At 56.6% G+C, this 17,796-nt stretch overlaps 3 protein-coding genes across 3 annotated transcripts; 1 reads left to right on the top strand and 2 right to left on the bottom strand.

The window, feature by feature from the left end:
- Nucleotides 1-3,431: 3,431 nt before the first annotated feature.
- On the bottom strand, nucleotides 3,432-4,509 carry GLRG_08934 (uncharacterized protein; the record flags this gene model as incomplete). The annotated part of the gene is made up of 2 exons (XM_008099619.1): nucleotides 3,432-3,810; nucleotides 3,869-4,509. The coding sequence occupies 2 exons, from the start codon at nucleotides 4,507-4,509 to the stop codon at nucleotides 3,432-3,434; spliced, it is 1,020 nt and encodes a 339-aa protein (XP_008097810.1).
- Nucleotides 4,510-9,045: 4,536 nt separating this feature from the next.
- GLRG_08933 (glycosyl transferase group 1) lies at nucleotides 9,046-10,611 on the bottom strand (the record flags this gene model as incomplete). The annotated part of the gene is made up of 1 exon (XM_008099618.1): nucleotides 9,046-10,611. One exon carries the CDS (start codon nucleotides 10,609-10,611, stop codon nucleotides 9,046-9,048), a length of 1,566 nt encoding a protein of 521 aa, XP_008097809.1.
- Nucleotides 10,612-12,546: 1,935 nt separating this feature from the next.
- GLRG_08932 (nucleotide sugar dehydrogenase) lies at nucleotides 12,547-14,852 on the top strand (the record flags this gene model as incomplete). The annotated part of the gene is made up of 4 exons (XM_008099617.1): nucleotides 12,547-12,823; nucleotides 12,909-13,143; nucleotides 13,207-13,468; nucleotides 13,566-14,852. 4 exons carry the CDS (start codon nucleotides 12,547-12,549, stop codon nucleotides 14,850-14,852), a joined length of 2,061 nt encoding a protein of 686 aa, XP_008097808.1.
- Between the last annotated feature and the right edge of the window lie 2,944 nt (nucleotides 14,853-17,796).

Below are 17,796 nucleotides of genomic sequence, written 5' to 3'. Positions count from 1 at the left end.
TATCACACTTGGCGTTCTATAACGGTCTCATACTAATGTGATTTGTGATCGAGATGTCCTTGAGGGAACAAAGGCCTGCTCTATTATTGTCAAGAGCTTTTGCCTTAAGGGTTCTGACTCTCGCCGAGGCCAAATACAGTTGCTGGCTCAACAACTGCTGGTTTTGCCCTAAAACAACCCTCTCATGTTCCGGCATTCAAAGTGATTGAGTGATCCAGTTCTTTCCTTTTGCGTGCTTCGCTGCAGACCATACTTGAAGACTTGGCTATATCCCATTGAACTGAAATACTGCCGACCTTATTGTTTAGACGTAGACATGATAGCATCTGCTTCATTCACGTCAGAAGGTTTCTGGCCCGGACGTAGATTTATCAGGAAAGGAAACCGTGACGCGAACCTCTATGCTCTATTGCGAGAACGTTCAAGGGTGCTCCGATGTCATGTCAAGCTGTGTTGTTGCATACGTATACGCCGCCGCTCTCCTTCTTACATGTACATTCAGGTTCTGGAAAGACAACAGCCCTCGATAATTGCGGACCATGCCAGCCCAAGTTATTCCGTGGTTTCTTGCAGTGTTCTTGTGCTATTGTGTAGCTGCGTGACTCTACGAGGGTTCACCTTGGATGCGTATCTCAGTGCTCGGTCTAAGGTTGGTCTCATTAGTCGTTACCAAGCTCTGGGCACGCACGTAATACGGCACAGCACGTTAACCTTCAATCTTTGCCTGAATCGTCGGAGCGGTCGGCCCGAAAGCGGTCGACGCCCCGGGGGCAGGTGTTTAGGAGCTTGGGGTAAGCTTACCAATGCTGCAAGGATGGACACATGTACAAAATCTCCCCGCTATGGGAGTTGATCTTCCCCTGAGGCTTTACCGTAAACGAGACAGTAACATGCAACAGACTCAATTTCCGTACGTTTCGTACGGTTTACCAGTCATAACTCCACGGTAACGAGCCAGAGTGACTGCTTGTCGCCCTGGAGCGGTTTCGTCTTGATATTCAGGCCACACGGGATAATTGACGGGGGACAAGATCTGCGCCGTGTCTTGGTGGCATGTAGGGATGTAGCTTTGGGAGGTGCATCTTTCTCCTAGTCAGCCTGTTCCAGTCGTTGTAAACTCAACATTGGATCTCAACACTAACATAGAAATGCGAATAACTTACCACGGAACCAAGTCTTGGCTGCCGAGGGCAACATGACTGTTGACAAGCCTAACTCGACTTCTATGACTTTTGCAATAACGAGCACACAAAGTACAAAAAAAGAGATTTAGCCTAGTTGCATAAAAAGATTCACATTATGTCCTTGACATCCACGACCCATTGTCTTGCGCTTATCTGGCATGGTGCCATTAGGCCAGCTTGTTGACGTGAAAGACACGATGCGCATAGAAAGTCTAAACCAGGACGATCTGCAAAAGAGGAGTGACTAGATTCAGTAAACTCGTGATTGATTCTCGTTTTGCAGTTCGAGGTTTCGCCTCGGACTAACACATATATGAAGCGCTTAGATGGTCCTAAATGTTCCCAGACTCACACGAGAGCAAGCTCAGGGATTGGAATCTTGGAATCCAGCAAGCACACACCAGGTTCAGTTTCCCAACTCGTTATCATCAGTCTGATAAACCCTCAAACGGTAGTTGTGTAAGCCACTTTGAGACCACAAACCACATAAACTCCACGAGTAGCATTTTCGATAAAACATGAGTTTTGGAAGCCTCTTGAGGGATCATTAGAAACAAAATCTTGGTGAGCAATAAACCCGCGGGATTGATGTTCATCAGTGTCACCATACGCCCTTGCTGGGTTGCCCTTACCAGCAATTCCATCTTATGAGAACGGAAGATTCGGCATCTAGGAGAGTTACGTCGCTCCGAAAGCCCGCCTCTGCAAGCCTAATAGCCGGATGCAGCCTCCATCCGCACGGACGAGTCCTATATAGCTGCCGTTCAACCAACTTGGACAGACCCTAAGCCCCCTGTAAAGCCGCTCCTGGTTCCGGGCCTTGGCGACGGGAGGAGAGTCACCGATGGACGGGAGCAACCCATGAAGGGGGGGGAGAGATCCGCCGTTCAAGAAACGTCGGGTGAAGAAAGAGAAGTCGAGGGGCAGACACAAAGGCCCCCCAATGAGAAGAAGTGAACCGAGACCCTCGGGAAGTCCGCCACCCATCCGCGGAACGCAGCCCGACCCCGATCACCGTCTCCTCACACTCACCCCGACGAGCGAAGGGCAAGAGACCCGGTGTAAGCTTCTGCGATTCTGCCACAAACCGGCCGGCCTCGACGCAGGGGAGAAGCCAACCGTCCCGTTCTGACCAAGCCTCGGGCGGCAGGCTGCCGACCCTGTTTGCACACACACACACACACACACACACACACACGTCACCCACCACCTGCCCGGCTACGTCGGTTCGCAAACCGTACAAGAGGTTATAATGGCCAATGAAGTGGGATGTGCCGGAGGTAGGGGGTGATCCACACCGCCGCTTAACGTTTGTCAGAACAAGCCTGCTTGCAGCAACTGCCGAAAGCATATGTACTGCTTTTGGGGAAAGTCATTGGTGCTTGGGACGAGACGGCAGGGAGTGTCCGGCCAATTCAACTTCAACGGACATTCCCCAACTTCAAGTCTTCCGTATCTCGTCAAGTCCCCCATACGGCCAGTCTCGCGTAGGTGGCTTGGCAGCTCCTATTAAAAGGTTGTACAACTTGCGACTCCATTTGATGATATCGTCAACATGAACCCGGCAGGGCCAGATACCTTGACTAGAATTCCCACTACACACATGGTGATGCGATGCAACAATACAAGATTTCGCAAGAAGAAATCAGAATATCGGACAAGGAATAGGGATGGATTATCTTGGCATTCGATAGCCAATCAGTAGGGGAGAAAAAAGGGCCAACCCACGTGGCTCAAGGGATGCCCCATGAAGGTAGGCTTACAGCCACATTATCGGATCGACCGTGACGTGATATTCCCCATTATCCAAGCTGAAACTATTCCTAAACAATGACATGTCGCACAACCGCAGTACAACCGTTCTTGGTGGCTACCTAGTACGATTTGCTCCACCTGGAATGAGGGCCGAGTATTATGCAGGCAAAACACGGCCTTGAACTGAGTTGTTAATATTCAATCTAGAGAGGGAAGAAGAGAAACAGAGCAAAGTGATGTATGCAAATATTAGCAGTGAATAGGAGGCTCCCCTAGCCGCAGAGTTCCAAGTAAAGTAGCCAGAAAATAGAAAATAAATATATGTAAATATATGTATATAGATCACGCTGTTGCTTGATGCTTATGCTTCCGCCGCTGGCGGCAGAAAAGGTGACCCAGTCCCACAAGGCCCTACATGGCTCGTCCAACTGCTCTCCTAGGAGAGAAATTCCCTGCAAACTTTCGTCGGAAGTGTTGCGTGTTATCGTTGGTTTAGAAGCGCTTGGTAGTGTTGCCTGCGACGGCCCGCCTCCTCCTGTAGTTCTCGGCGTGATTGAACCTCTCGTACGTGCCCAAGCCGTAGAAGGACAGTCCGATGAAGAGCCAGGTGCTGGTGACGACGAGGCCGACGGGGAAAATCAAAATTTGCACGCCGGGAAGAACGAAAGCCACGGTGCCGTTATGGAGCGAGGCGACGATCTGATCGACGGCGGCCTGGGCAACGGCGAGATCGGACTTGACCACTTCCTTTGAGAAGACACCGGTGATGAAAGCGGCTTCGTTCGAAGAGACATTGGTGCTAACAGTTTGGCCGGCAACGTTAACACCAGTGAGCGTCAGAGTCGGCATCACGAGCGCTTCCAGTTGTGACCTGAGCTTGGTTAGCAATCCGTGGCGCAGAGATGAAAAGGGAGACGGGGAATTCGTACATGGACATGGACGCCGTCATCCTGGCCGGGTCGATCTGTCCAACAAAGAGATATGTCTGCAACAGTTGAGGGGCGACCGCACGCTTCTGCAGTGTGGACCAGGGAGCCTCGAAGCCCACGTCGCGGCGAGCAGTTGTGCCAGTACTGCCGCCAGAGTTGTTGGCGCTGATTGGGGAGACGGAAGCACCGTTGAACGAGAGTCCAACCTGAATGTTCTGGGGCGGGATGCCAGAAAAGGCGCCGTTGGCGTCCGAGACCTTGTAGAGGCGCAAGTCGGCCTCAAAGACGCCGCTTTTGGCGTCGAGGCTCGGGAGGTTGTAGCAGATGCAAGTTCCCGAAGGGTTCGATGCCTGGTCGAGATGTGAAAGCGCGTCGGTACATTTCTGGGATGTTTCCTCCTCCCAAGCCGTCATGTTGATGGAACCGTCGGGGTTGAGGGTGACCTCGGATTTCGGGATCCATACGCCATCCACGGCGGCGGTCTGGCGCTTCTCGATATATCGGTTTGCAACGTCCTCGTAGTTTCGTTCTAGCACGTCGACGGCCCTGACCTCGATGGTTTGGTCCATGGACAGCGGGCGGATCTCGGCGCCAACACTCGAGGCTAGCACGGCCGTAGTCACGGCCACCTTCCAAAACATGGTGGGCGATGAAGATGGAAAGCAAGTTTCGACTAGGTGAGTTGTTGGTGATGATGGTTTGGCGTCGCCAAGGTCTAATTACAAAGTCGGGTTCCGGCCGGCGGCGAAGCGAAGCGAATTGGAATAAGACGAAGCCTAGGAAAGAGCGAAAATGGAGTCCACCTCGTCGCCTGTGCGCAGAATGGCGGATCTTGAAGGGCCGATCGAGGGTTGTCGGGTATGGCGTGAGATCGTTAACGACGGGATCGAACCCGGGGGGGATTCGAGATCGGATGGGGTTAAGAGGTTCGGCGGCAACGCAAGGGAAGAATAGAAGTAGATGAAAGAAAAATAGGGACCTGCCCGTCAGTGGGAAGGTTAGTGGTGGTTAATTGCTGGCTTGGCTGTACTCGGGTCGAGTTGGTTGCGCGAGTCCAGGTCGACTCGACTCGGGATGGCGCAGAACGAGAGAAGGCCAGGAGGAAGTACGAAGTTGGATGGGGTGGCGAGGATTCAATAAGGGCGGAGATTAGCGTCGGTGGAGCAGGCGGCAGGGGAGGGCCACTGCAGGGCTGGGCCTTTGACAGACAGCAGGAGATGTGTGGGAAGAATTGTGTCATGCAGCGACCATCGTGTGCCTGACGAGACAAGCGGTGGCCTGACACCCTTATGATCCACAGCAGGGTTGAAGGGGTGAGGTTTGAGCCGTCCCCAGGTAGGTATGATGGGTGGGTTTGGCGTGACGGGGGGGGGGGGGGGGGGTCGTAGAATTGCTGGAAGGTGAAAAAGGGACTTCGTTGCCAGTGGGAGACAGAGTCCTGTACGGTTGTGAGCGAGCGTGGATGTCGGTGTCAATGTCTACTAGGTAGTGTAGGATGTATCCGTATACCTAGGTATGCAGTACGACGTAAGAAGAAACTCGAGGGCGGGGGTGGTTGCCAGACAAGAATGACGGGGGTCCCGGTATGTAGTCCAAGGGACCAAAAGAGGGCCAAATCCAGGGAGGATGTCGTTACAAGACAAGAGCGGCAGGACGACTATGTTGTGGTAGACGGTGGTAGACTGGCGTGTGGTCCGAGTTAAGATTTCGTGAGACGGCAAATGCAACGAGAGGCGCTCAGGGACTGGAAAACGTGGAAACGGAGGATCCAGTTGGAAAAGAAAAAGACAAGGAATGAGTGGGGAGGACGAGTTTGAGCATGTCCGTAACGGTGGTCGAGATGGGAATGCGACGAATGCGGTAGGCGAGCTGCTGAACTGGAGACGCATGAGAAGAGAAGAGGAAGAGGGAAAAGGGGGAGGGCCTTACGTTAGCGGGGCCGAGCTTGAAACTTGTCGTGATGATTGACTGGTTGATTGGTTGGATGGGTTTAGGAAGATGGATGATGGTAGTGGTGGAGGGGCGGGAAGGGATGCGTTAGAGGCTGATGAGAGGGGCGAGGTAAGGTTAGCCGGGGTCCAAGACGTGACTAGTCCAGAATGGGCATGACGTAGCGGTTCCCGAGGAAAGATTAAGCATGAGGTCACGTGGACGCTTATACGGATACAGTAGTACGGATAGATCGAACATAGGTACCCGAGTGGGTACTAGGTACACGTGACATAGGAAAGGGCACGTTCCTACGCTACGCATCAAGCCCTACCCAGCACGGTACGTACCGTACCGCACAAATGCATAGTCGGCGGTACGTACATGGAATATTCCCTTTTCCGAGTCAGGCCTTCCCTTCCTGTTTCTTCCTTTCCCCTCGTCCTCCCTCTCTACAGCCTGCAAATGATGCACTCCATTCGTGCAAAGCAGAGTGTACAACTCCTTACTCGCCCTGCAACCAATCTTCCCTCTTTATTTTTATTTTATTCTATTCTCTCTCTGTTTGCCGTCTTTCTTCCTCCTGCATACCTAGCTTCGAATACGGAGCTTGGCAGCTTCGAATACGGAGCTTGGCAGCCTCGGTAGGGGGTACGGTGGCGCATCCATGCACCAACCACATGATGGCTATACAAGTATACTTAAAGCCTGAAAAGAGGAGACGGAAGTCCGAAACCGTCACACAGTCGTAGCGGTCTCAACCATTGGTCAGATTCGTTCTCCCGATGCTCGATTGTCAAAACGGAGGCTTGTGGATGGGCTCGTCCCAGACGATGCGCACTCCGTCTTTATCGCTAGGACCACGAAGCTTCGCCCCTCCGTCCCAGGCTTGCAAGACACGGTGCCTGAGCATCGTCAGCATATCCCTGTCCGATAGCCCGAGGCCACTACTGGACCAGCTCATGGCATTGTCGGATCAACTGGAAATGGAACAAGCGTCGTTCGAGGAATGGTCGGGGGCTGAGGCAGCTCTGGCTAGGGGGCTGACAACGTATTTCATTGGCTCAAGTCGACCAAGGCTGGAGACACCCGGGGGCCGCGAGTCTCAGGGGGGCAGCGGTCAGGGGTGCGTCGTGCTGAGAAACTCCTGTTTCCCTGCGCAAACAGCAAAGCGGCCAAGGTATCGCCTCCTCTCTCTTATCCATCCACCATGGGCTGGAACCGCCAGCAACCAAGTATCGGTAGGGTTGGCGCAAGGGAGAGAGGCTTGGAGCCACACTCAACATTCCTTCCCTACTTGTACGGACACACACGTACGGAATACGGAGTACTCTGTTCAAAGTATCCGTATACGCATAGAGTATTGCGCTACGCGACTTGTGGCTGCACCATCCGATATAGCCAGGCCGGACCTACGCAGCAGCGGACGGGCCTTTGCGCCCCGTGCTCGGATTTCCATGGGCATGCGCTGCGATACAGTCTCGATCCTCTCCCTCCAGAAATCGAGAGCGGGGGGCCAAACCAAAACACGAAGAATTGCCTTCAACTTGACAGTGGGCGGAGCTAGGGAAAAAAAAAAGAGAAGAAGAAGGAAAAAAAGGAAAAACAGGACGAGACGCCGGCGCCATCGACTCACTCATTTCACAAATGGCCGCATCATCACGCCTCTCACCGTACACTAAAGACGATTAACCTCCCCATCTCAAATGACTACCCCGCCACCATCGTGAGGTAGGCAATTAGCAGCAGCAGCTCCAACAGCAGTAGGTAGCACAGGTCCTCGCCGACAGGACCTACATTACCGCCCGCGGCGCCTGCAGTCACCAGCGGCCCTTGTCTCGGATGAAACGCGTGGACCAGAGCGAGCGCTGGGCACTCCCTCACTTCCATGGCATCCATGCAAGCAGGCTTCGCCTAATTCGTGGGCCAACGTTGAAATCTGGGAGGAGTAGCCGGCCACCGCTCTGGAATCAACCAGGGGGAGCTCCCTATTTGGAGATGCTAGTCCAGAGGAGCCTCTGCGAGTTTGGCAGCGGCACGCACCACTCTCTCCCATCTGGCATCTCGAACCGGCCTCTTCAGAAGACACCTTATCCGCCTACGCATGTATACCTATACCTACCTGTATACGGAACATCACCAGCCACGGCGACATAATCCGACTCTGTGGCATGGCCACCCAGTTGTCTTTTGCGTCCAGGTTATAATTTCACTTCGACTCTCGCTGCGTTTCATCCTCCTGCTGCCATCCCTGCGAAAGATTAACCTCTTGTCACCAAAAAAGCTTGGCCTCCCTCCGTCTGAACCTGGATTACTTTCCGCTTTTATTGATCAATCGATTAGGCCGGCCTGTTTGAGCATTTCATTGCCGAAAGTGCTCTACTGAATGGGCACTCGATCGAGAGAAGCCTGTCTCGTCGTCACTGGTAGCCCGAATATCGAGCACGGCGAGTCGGAAAACGGCCGCGCCGCCATCGAAATGACTTTCGTGTCTGATGTACCGCAATCTTATCGGCAACCGCCCCATCTCTCATCCGGCCCATGGTGCCGGGGAAAGGAGACAGCCACTGCTTCTCCGTCACCGAACCGCCGTCACCCACATTGTAGCCGACACGTCCGAAACACGCCTCCTGGTGCCTCCTGGCGCGACCGGTTTTGGGATCCCGGTGGGACTGTATTACGAGGCCAATACCATTTCGCCGTGCTCCCACCGTTACACCGTCCATATTCCACAACCCGCCGCATTCTTCATGAGCCAACAGCTGCTGTATTAAGTGGCACACGGCCGCCATGTTCCGCAACAAAAGCTGCTAGCTCGGCGTCCCACGGGCCGAGAATGACGCGGCCATGACACTTAAGTCGGCTGTCACGGCAAGCACTGTTGGTCTTCATGATACTACCCGTATGCTTAAGGCGAATTACTGAGCCTCTTTAATGATCTTCATTATCCAAATGTCGCTGGCCCTCAACGGGGGGGAGGGGGGGCCTCTTGCGTAACCAATCTTGTCACCCATGCATGTTATCATAATCCTCGTGAAACGCCAATGTAAAGCCACCGTCCATCTTGCGATTCTCACCCACCCGCCTCCACCCGCTCCTTTCGTCCTCCCTCTAGAACTCAGACGGAAGAAGCGGCGAGGTCACCAGGGAAGAGGTTAGAAGGACCAAACGGGTGTGACAGGCTGAATGATATCATCTTGGTATACCCTAACGCCCGTGAACCGAACTTGAAACACGCCGCCGCGCACTCATACCACAACTCGTTTGCTCCAGAGTCGTGATAGCTTCTCCTTGAACCAGAGTGCTGCCTCGGTAAACGCCAGGTATAGCCCGGTGAAGAACCAGAAGGTCATGACGACCCCGAACCCGCCAACCAGCTTGGCTTCCACGATCCTGCCCACGACGACGTCACGTATGGCGTTGCTCATGAGCAACCAGTTGTATACAGGGACTAGTTGGCTGGCCGGCATCGCGATGAACGACCTCTGGTGAACAATCTGCGCCTTCTCCCGTTCCCTCTCCTCGATGGTATCGGCCATCCTCCACGCGACCTGGTTGTTGATCTTTTCCCAGGTAGCCTCGCAGGCCATCCTTCGGGCCTCGGCGGCCATCTTTGACCGGCAGTCTCGGTCTTTGGATAGGTACATGACCTTTTCGACGAAGCCGTCGAGGTCGTCGGGCGGGATAAGGTACCCGCAGCGTCCGTCGTCGATGATGTCGCTTGGCCCGCCCTCGTCGCGGGCCACCACCGGCACTCCGCTCGCCATAGACTCGAGGACGACGAGCCCGAACGTCTCGGTGACGGAGCAGTGAAGGAAGATGTCACCGGACGCATAGGCCGTTGCGAGGTCCTCCCCGGTCTTGAACCCGGCGAATATGACTTTGCCCTGCTCCCTCAGGGGGTCAAACATCTCATGCACCTCCCGCTCGACGTCAGCGTTCCTGTTTCCACCCACGACGTAAATTTTGAAGCGGAGGCCCCTCGCGTCCAGCTCCTTGGCGGCTTTGGCCAGGAAGTCGAACCCCTTCTCGCCCGCTATCCTCGACACACACACCAGGATGATGTCCCCGTCCGGGGCAATCTCCTTCCTCAGGGCATCGCTGCGCATATCCGGGCGGAACATGTCCGTCTCGACGCCGCGCCGCAGGACCTCGAGCTTCGAGCTTTGCACGCTCTGGGCCTCGAGGTACTTGCGCACGAAGCGCGATGGGTAGAAGACCGTCTTCACGGAACTGTGCCGGAACAGAAAGCTCTGGACCATGGCGAAGGCGAAGACGGCCATGGTACTGAAGGGGTGCGGGAACAGGATGGCGCAGTAGCCGGCGAGGTCGGTCTGGAAGTTGCAGATCACCGGCACCCGCTTCTGCCTCGGCTGTTGCTGCAGCTGGAGCATGACCTGGAAGCCCAGGGACGCCGGCGAGGCGAGGTAGATGAGGTCGGGCGGGGTGTCGCAGCCAAACGTCCGCGCGAAGAGGGCCGATACGCGCACAGGGTAGACGACTGAGAGCTCGGGGTTGAAGGGCAGAGGGTAGCCCTGCAGGCGTACCTCGACTTGGCTATCGTCGGCTGCAGAGGGGGCGAAGGTATTGTGCTGGGTATGATTGTGAGGGGCAACGACGGCGACGAGCGCGCCGTGGGAGCGGAGGTGCTCAACAAGCATCAGGGTCGTCCGGCTGACGCCGTTGACGGGCCCGAAGGACTCTGTGCAAAGGAGGATGCGTTTTCCGCGCAGAGAAGGAGGGAAGATGGCATTATCATGAGTCGGATACCGTGGCAAGGTGCCGTAGCTCTTGGGCAATAGAGGCTGGTCCATGTTGGCTGAACTTCAAACCCGTCAGCCGCGAGTGTCGCTGATGCTAGTCCTCACCCGGGAGTCTCTTACGGGGGAGTATCTGGCCTCGTCGAGGAAGAGTATGGGACTGGGCAAACAACAATTGCTAGAGTTGCGCAATACCCCCGGGGTTGAGGCGTAAGTTAAACATGTCAACAGCCGAAGGCCCAAGGACCGGCGCGGGAGGCGCGCTTGGCTTCTTGATATGGGACTTCGCGCAGGGCGAGCATGTTCCAGGTCGCACAAGAGGCATGCATATGCTCACGGTATGAGATTGGCTGGATGCAAGACAGAGAGACAAAGAAAGGTCATGCAGCAGAGAGTCATGGACGGGACAACCACCGGGAACCTGTCGATACATCCTGCTGGGCCACATGGGAAGCTTGGATGGCTAACCGCGGCTGTGTTGGGGGAGAGGCAGACCAGGGACATGAATTCCCTAGTCTCGCATATCGCTGCAGGGTCCAGAAGTCAAATTTCGGGTGCATACCAAGAAGATTCGCCTTCCAGTACCACGCCTTATACCGCAGCCGCCTCTGGCACATGTGGTGATGACCTCTCTTTGTTGGAGGCCCAGACCGTGGATTTCAGTCTATCGGATTAGTGTTTAGTACTCAAGCTCCCGTACTTACATCTCTGTTGGACCTGGATAACTCGCTCTTCGTCCACTAATATCAATATTAACAGTCCAGCTGCTCGCAGTCTCTGGTTCGGGTGATGGCGGGTGGTACTGTGCCCATGACCAGAGTACGTTATGTATCTTGTTGTATGCCGATGGGCGGAATGGGGGAGTCAGGCCCACCATCCACGAAAACTCCCTTAAGCAAAACATTCTCAGGTGAACCTTTCGCAACCGTCTTGTCTGCATACATAATACGACCGGCTGCCCACGAGACAATCTCCGTGCTCCGAGCCAGCGTGCCCAATCAGAGGCGCGGACGGGGGCACATTTCGGCTTCGGTGGACGAGAGCCAATCAGCAAGACAACGAGAGTCGAAGCAGCACCTCATGGGCGACCGGCCGCATGACTGTTGCTCCGAGAGTTCAACGAAACCTCTCCCTCTTCCGCAGAAGGGCATGAAGGCGAATGACGAGGTGTCTTCGGATCCTCGTGGGCATCACGGTTGGGCGCCAGATCTTGCGGAATTGTTCTCATCCCCTCCTCCCAACGGGCCAGCCCCTGCTCAAGTTTGGCGAGTGGCATCTGCTTGCTATGCTATTGGACTTTTCAAAGAACATGATTCGCTCTTGCGTCCTCCTTACCGTGGGGGGGCACCCTGATGAGATGGGCTAGATCTGGTATCGACAAACACTTTGCCCACGCGCCGAATCGCCATGGGCCGGAATAAGCCTGGCGACGGGACGGCTACAGAGCATGCCTCCTCAAGTAGTCCAGCCTCCCGCGACGCAGGAGTCAATAGTCCAAGAGCCTTTTTTTGCATAATTTTGGACCGTTAATCATATCTCGGCAGACGTCGCTGGCATCTCCCCTTTATCACAGCGACTCTCGGATCTCGGCATAATCGATCCTTGCCGTAGGTTGCCGGCATCCCAACAGCCAGGTTGACCGACGCGCGTCAAGCCCTCGAAGCTATTCAAGATCCTCTCGTGTTCCCGCAGAGATACCGTCATCAGACGACGCTAGTGAGTTCAAGCGTTCGTGAGCCACAAGAGCCGCGTCAGGTCTCATCAAGCCGTCCGTTCCGCACGGCCGCCACCAGCCCAACCATACCCAATCCAAGATAGTGAAACGAACGCGTCCCTCATCGGACGAAGCCTCCCACGGTGAGCCAGGGTCCTATCGCAAAGAAACAGCTGCCCGCCTCTGCTTTATACAGCTCCCGAAGCCCTGGTTCTGACTCGGCCGCGCGACACGTGAATAATCAAGAGGCTCTTTGCATCGACAAAAAGCCGACCATGTACAACTTGGGCGGGACCGCTCCGCCGGCCTCGACCGACGACGCCGAGGAGGCCAGCTTCCATCCGCCCTCTACAGTGCCCACGACGCCCGAGGGAAGCATTACCTTCAGTCCCGTCGTCCGAGCAGAAAGTAACCTCACCGAGGACGGAGACTCCATAAGCGACGACGCCTTTGGGGAACTCCTTTCAGACCGAGGGGGCCATGCCGCCTCCACGGCCAGCACAAGAAGCACACCGGTCACGAACATTTGCTGCGTGGGCGCAGGCTACGTCGGTGAGATATGAATTGAAACCCCCCCAGTCTAGAGAAAGCCTTTTCCCCCTTCCCCTTCCCGCCCCATTCTGATCCCATCTCCCAGGCGGCCCGACTGCCGCGGTCATCGCCTTCCAAAACCCGCACATCCGCGTCACCGTCGTGGACAGAGACGAGCGGCGCATCCGGCGGTGGAACTCGAAGCATCCAACGATATACGAGCCCGGCCTCCGCGACATCGTGAGGGTCGCCAGAGACGGCGCAAACGCATGCTCGTTCCAGAACGAGCCCGCCAAGCTGGGAGGCTCAGACGTCCCATCTTCGTCCTCGTCGTCCGCGTCGTCCGATTGTGGAAGTCAGTGCGGCCCAGACGGCAGCAGCAGTAGCAGCAGCAGTAGCTCCAGCAGGAGGAGCATCACCGCAGCCGCGAGGAAACCGAACCTCTTCTTCTCTACCGAGGTTTCCGGGTGCATCGCGGAAGCGGACATCGTCCTAGTCGCGGTGAACACGCCGACGAAGACGCGGGGGCATGGCGCCGGCAGCGCCACTGACATGGCGGCGTTTGAGGCTGTCACCGCCGAGGTCGCAAGGCACGCGAGGCCGGGGGCCATCATTGTCGAAAAGTCCACCGTCCCTTGCATGACGGCGGAGCTTGTGCGTGAGACTGTGAGTCCTAATTCGCATCCCCCCCCCTTTTTTCTTTTCTTCTTCTTATTATTTTCGGCCTCGCGCGGCGGACTAACCCGGGTGTCATACGATACAGCTTGCCGCGCACCGGCCCGGGGTTCACTTTGAGATCGTCTCGAACCCCGAATTCCTGGCGGCCGGCACGGCAGTGAACGACCTGCTTCACCCAGACCGCGTGCTCATCGGATCGGACACGACGAGCTCGGGGAGGCGGGCGGCCGAGGCGCTCGCGGGGGTCTACGCGGCCTGGGTGCCTCGCGCGCGCATCCTCACGACCAACGTGTGGTCTTCGGAGCTCGCGAAGCTGGTGGCCAACTCGATGCTGGCGCAGCGCATCAGCAGCATCAACTCGATCAGCGCAATCTGCGAGCGCACGGGAGCGGACGTCGACGAGGTCGCCGCCTCGGTGGGCCGCGACCCCCGGATCGGCGACAGGTTCCTCAAGGCCGGCATCGGCTTCGGCGGCAGCTGCTTCAAGAAGGACATCCTCAGCCTCGTCTACCTGGCCGAGTCGCTCGACCTGGACGAGGTCGGCGAGTACTGGAGGCAGGTGGTCAAGATGAACGAGTACCAGCGGGACCGCTTCACCAGGCGGGTCGTCAAGTGCCTCAACAACACGTTGACCGGCAAGAAGGTGACGATGCTCGGGTACGCCTTCAAGAAGAACACCTCGGACACCAGGGAGTCGCCGGCGCTCGAGATCATCCGGACCCTGCTGGACGAGGAGCCGCGGGAGATGGCCGTCTTCGACCCCTGCTGCAACCCGCTCGTCATCCGCGACGAGATCCGGCGCCTCTGCGGCGGGAAGAGCCCCCTGAAGGAAGACGGCGGGCCCCTGACGGTGTGCGGCAACGTCTACGACGCCTGCCGCGGCAGCAACGCGGTGCTCATCACCACCGAGTTCGACGAGTTCCGCAACACAAAGGCACCGCCGCTGTCTCAACGAACCCCCCGCCCAAGCACGGCATCACCGAGGGCGGACGTCGACCCCCGCCCGTTCAGGAGCGTGGAGGTCCGTCAGGCAGATGTCTTGGCGCTTCAGTGGTTTCTGGCGGCGCGGCAAGACGGGCCAGCGGGGCCGGGGGGTCCTTTGGACGACCCGCTCGGGCGGTACGTCGCGGAGCCCGGATGCGCCGACGACTGCCCCGACTGCAGGGCGGAGCTGGATAGCAAGGTTTCCGGGTTTGCCACCGGGTTGGGCACCGAGGAGTACAAGCCCAAGGAGAGGGTGGACTGGGCCAGGGTGGCGGGCGATATGCAAGTCCCCCGGTGGGTTTTTGACGGAAGAGGGGTCGTCGACGCCAAAAGCATGGCAAAGTTGGGGGTTCGGGTCGAGAGCATTGGGGGACGTGGGCGCAGCTGAGAGAGAGGGAGAGAGAGAGAGAGAGAGAGAGAGAGAGAGAGAGAGAGTTGCGGGGTGAGGGATGGAGGTACGGTTTACCAAACCAAACACTCAAATTTAGATAAAGGCTTCTATCTCTTGGCGAGGCTATTTCCGTCATTCGTCTTTGGGGAGTTCGATGAGCATGATTGCTTCATGGCCGAGTTGAGCATTATCAGACGGACGCATTCAGATGACTTTTTAATGACAAATTCACAAATCCTCTATCCACGACGACGACGATGAAGAAGCAACAACACCAACACTGAGAAGAACAGAATGACTCTTTTTACCATCGTCCAAAAATAAGAAAAAAATGAAGAATACCCCTAAAAAAGGCAACTCTCCCGGGGCCCATCCGAGTGCGGCTCGCAATCGCAAAGAGTCAGAACGGGAGGGGAGGGGGACGCCGGGATGGGCTTTGAACCTCGAGAAGGGTGAGGCGACTGAACTCTAGACCACCGGTTCCCTCTCGCCACCGCAACTCGGCATCCGATGCATGTATGGACCAGGCTCGTCCTTCCAACTTTCTCGCTCTCTTTCTGTCTCTTTCCCTCTCTCCCCATCTCTCTCTCTCTCTCTCTCTCTCTCTCCTCTCACCCACGAGCCGTGTTTCACAAACGATTTGAGGGATTTCTTGCTTAAAAAGTCGGAACCCGGCGGACAGACCCGATTCAGGTCCGGGTCTTGCAAAGTTCGTCTGAGGATGGCGCGGGGCTGGTTCTAGGCCTTCTGAACCGCAGGATTTGGGGAAACAACGGAGACCACCTACGGTTCGAGGTAGGGTTGATCTGTCCAGCAGATAAAGTGCCTGATGCATGTGGCGTGTGTGGTCGTCCGGTGGTCGTTGACCGGCGGAAAGGAAAAGGGGGTTAAATGACGTCGAGAGGCTCTCACGATAACCGGATTCCCGATGCCCCTTGGTTCGGGGACCTCATAGCATATTCAAGCTTTAGCCTTACGGGTTACACATTGCAAATCATCGTCATCACAGGCGGAGATACACTGCTGCAAGCCGCAAGCCGAACGTACCAACCCTACTTTGCGGGTTGCGTTCGCCTCTCCCCGGCAGATCACACCACCGCCGAGCCAGCCGGCCCCCCCCCTCCTATTGATCATAACCGTCTTGTTTCTGATGACTAACTATCCCCTGTTTTCTCTGGGGTGCCGCGAGCCACCGGATTAGCTGGCAGAGAGAATGGACGGTTTCTGAGTTGCAACGCGTCGCCCATAGACAGTGTCGGTTCGGGCAGTCTGTTCGCCGTTTCACGTCGTGGCTCCTTCGCCCACACCCCGCCATGCGATGCTTTTGTTTCCGGGTCAGGTGAGACGATTCGTTCGAACCCAGATTACCGATACAGGTAGGCAATCTTGTACGATCGTGGCCGTTGCCCTGCCCAGACGGGTTTCACGCCCCCGATGCCTTGACTCTGCGTTCGAGGAGTGTGTGGGGGGGCGTGTTAGCTGATAGGTCAAGAGGCGGCGATCTGCGTTGGCCGGCCTTCGTCACTCTCCCGGTCTGATCAGTGTATTTAGTCTAGATTGGGTGCGACAGCCGTTTGGCTTTTCCCACCCGTCCGACCTTTCCATTTTGCCTTTCTTGGGGGGCGCGCCGTTTCATCCACTCATGCTGTTGTGGCGGGATGAGGTGCGGGATACTGCTGCTGCCGCAGCAGCGGGCTGGGCGGGATGATATGAGGATCCGAGGGTCAGAATGGGCGATGAGAGCTGTCTGATATAGGCGACGTCCTGGGGCAAACGTCGTCCTTTCCTGACGGGAATTCTTTTTGGATGATGTGCGCATGATCTTCCTTCCAACAATCAGTCCGCGCTGTCCTCTCGACGCCGGTCGACGCTCACGATCCCGCTCAGCCTGGTTACACGTCTACCTAGAGGCTCTCGATACCCAGACACGCCCCTCCCCCCGGGATCTGATATACGAAAGGAACTGCGTCCGGGTATAACAGCAGCTCGAAAGGGGCGGATAGCATGAGGGGGGCGAACACATCGGTGCTGGTCCTCTCGGGCCTCACCGCGCTGACGAAGGCGAGGGAGGTGAAGGTCGACGAAGTGCCCGTCGAGTGCGCGACGATATGCGGGCCCATCGTCGAGTTGACGTACAAATGCGACATCGATGGCAGCTTCAACGAGCTGAAGAGGCGGAAGCTCGACGGTCCGCCCGCGAACCCGCCTCCTCCGGAAAGGAGGCAAGCAAGGAAGCATGATTCAAGGGGAAGCCATCACGGGGTGGCGCGCCGCCATCACCACCGCCGTCCGTCGCAGGACGACGACGGCGGAGGAGATATATCCACGTCGTCGTCCCGGAGACAAAAAGCTGTGCCTACAGCCGTCGACGTGCAGCCGGCCGCCGACACCACGCCGGTCTTCATCGCCACGCTTCCCTTTGCTGCCCCGGATCCGGACACGACGACGAGCACGTCAAGTACTCAGAACACGCCCACATCTACTCCTTCTCCGCCGAGCACATCGACGTCCTCGACAAGTACATCCACAAAGTCCTCAACTACGAGCTCTACGACAACGAGAACGCCCACGAGAACGACCACCTCCACGACGAGTTCCACGACGAGTTCCACGACGAGCTCAACGACATCAAGAACACTTACGAGTGCCGCCCCCCCGCCAACTTCACTGCCTCCGCCACCTCCGGCACTCCCACCTCCCCCGCCAGTATTAATCACCTCGACCGTCTTCCTGACGGTGCCGCCGCCGGTGGCAACCGTACCGATACAGGCTCCGCCACCGGTACAGTCTACTCCGGCAGTATCCGCTCCGCAACCGGCAATACCACCGCCTTTACCGCGGCCATCGTCAATATCACAATCGCAACAACAGCCCCCTGTACTCCCCACGCCACCTCCCCAAACCTCTACATCCTCTTCATCCTCCTCCTCTTCCTCCTCCT

This window comes from Colletotrichum graminicola, assembly GCF_000149035.1.
Source record: "Colletotrichum graminicola M1.001 genomic scaffold supercont1.43, whole genome shotgun sequence".
Classification (NCBI taxonomy): Eukaryota; Fungi; Ascomycota; class Sordariomycetes; order Glomerellales; family Glomerellaceae; genus Colletotrichum; species Colletotrichum graminicola.
This window is presented reverse-complemented; position numbering and strand designations above follow the sequence as displayed.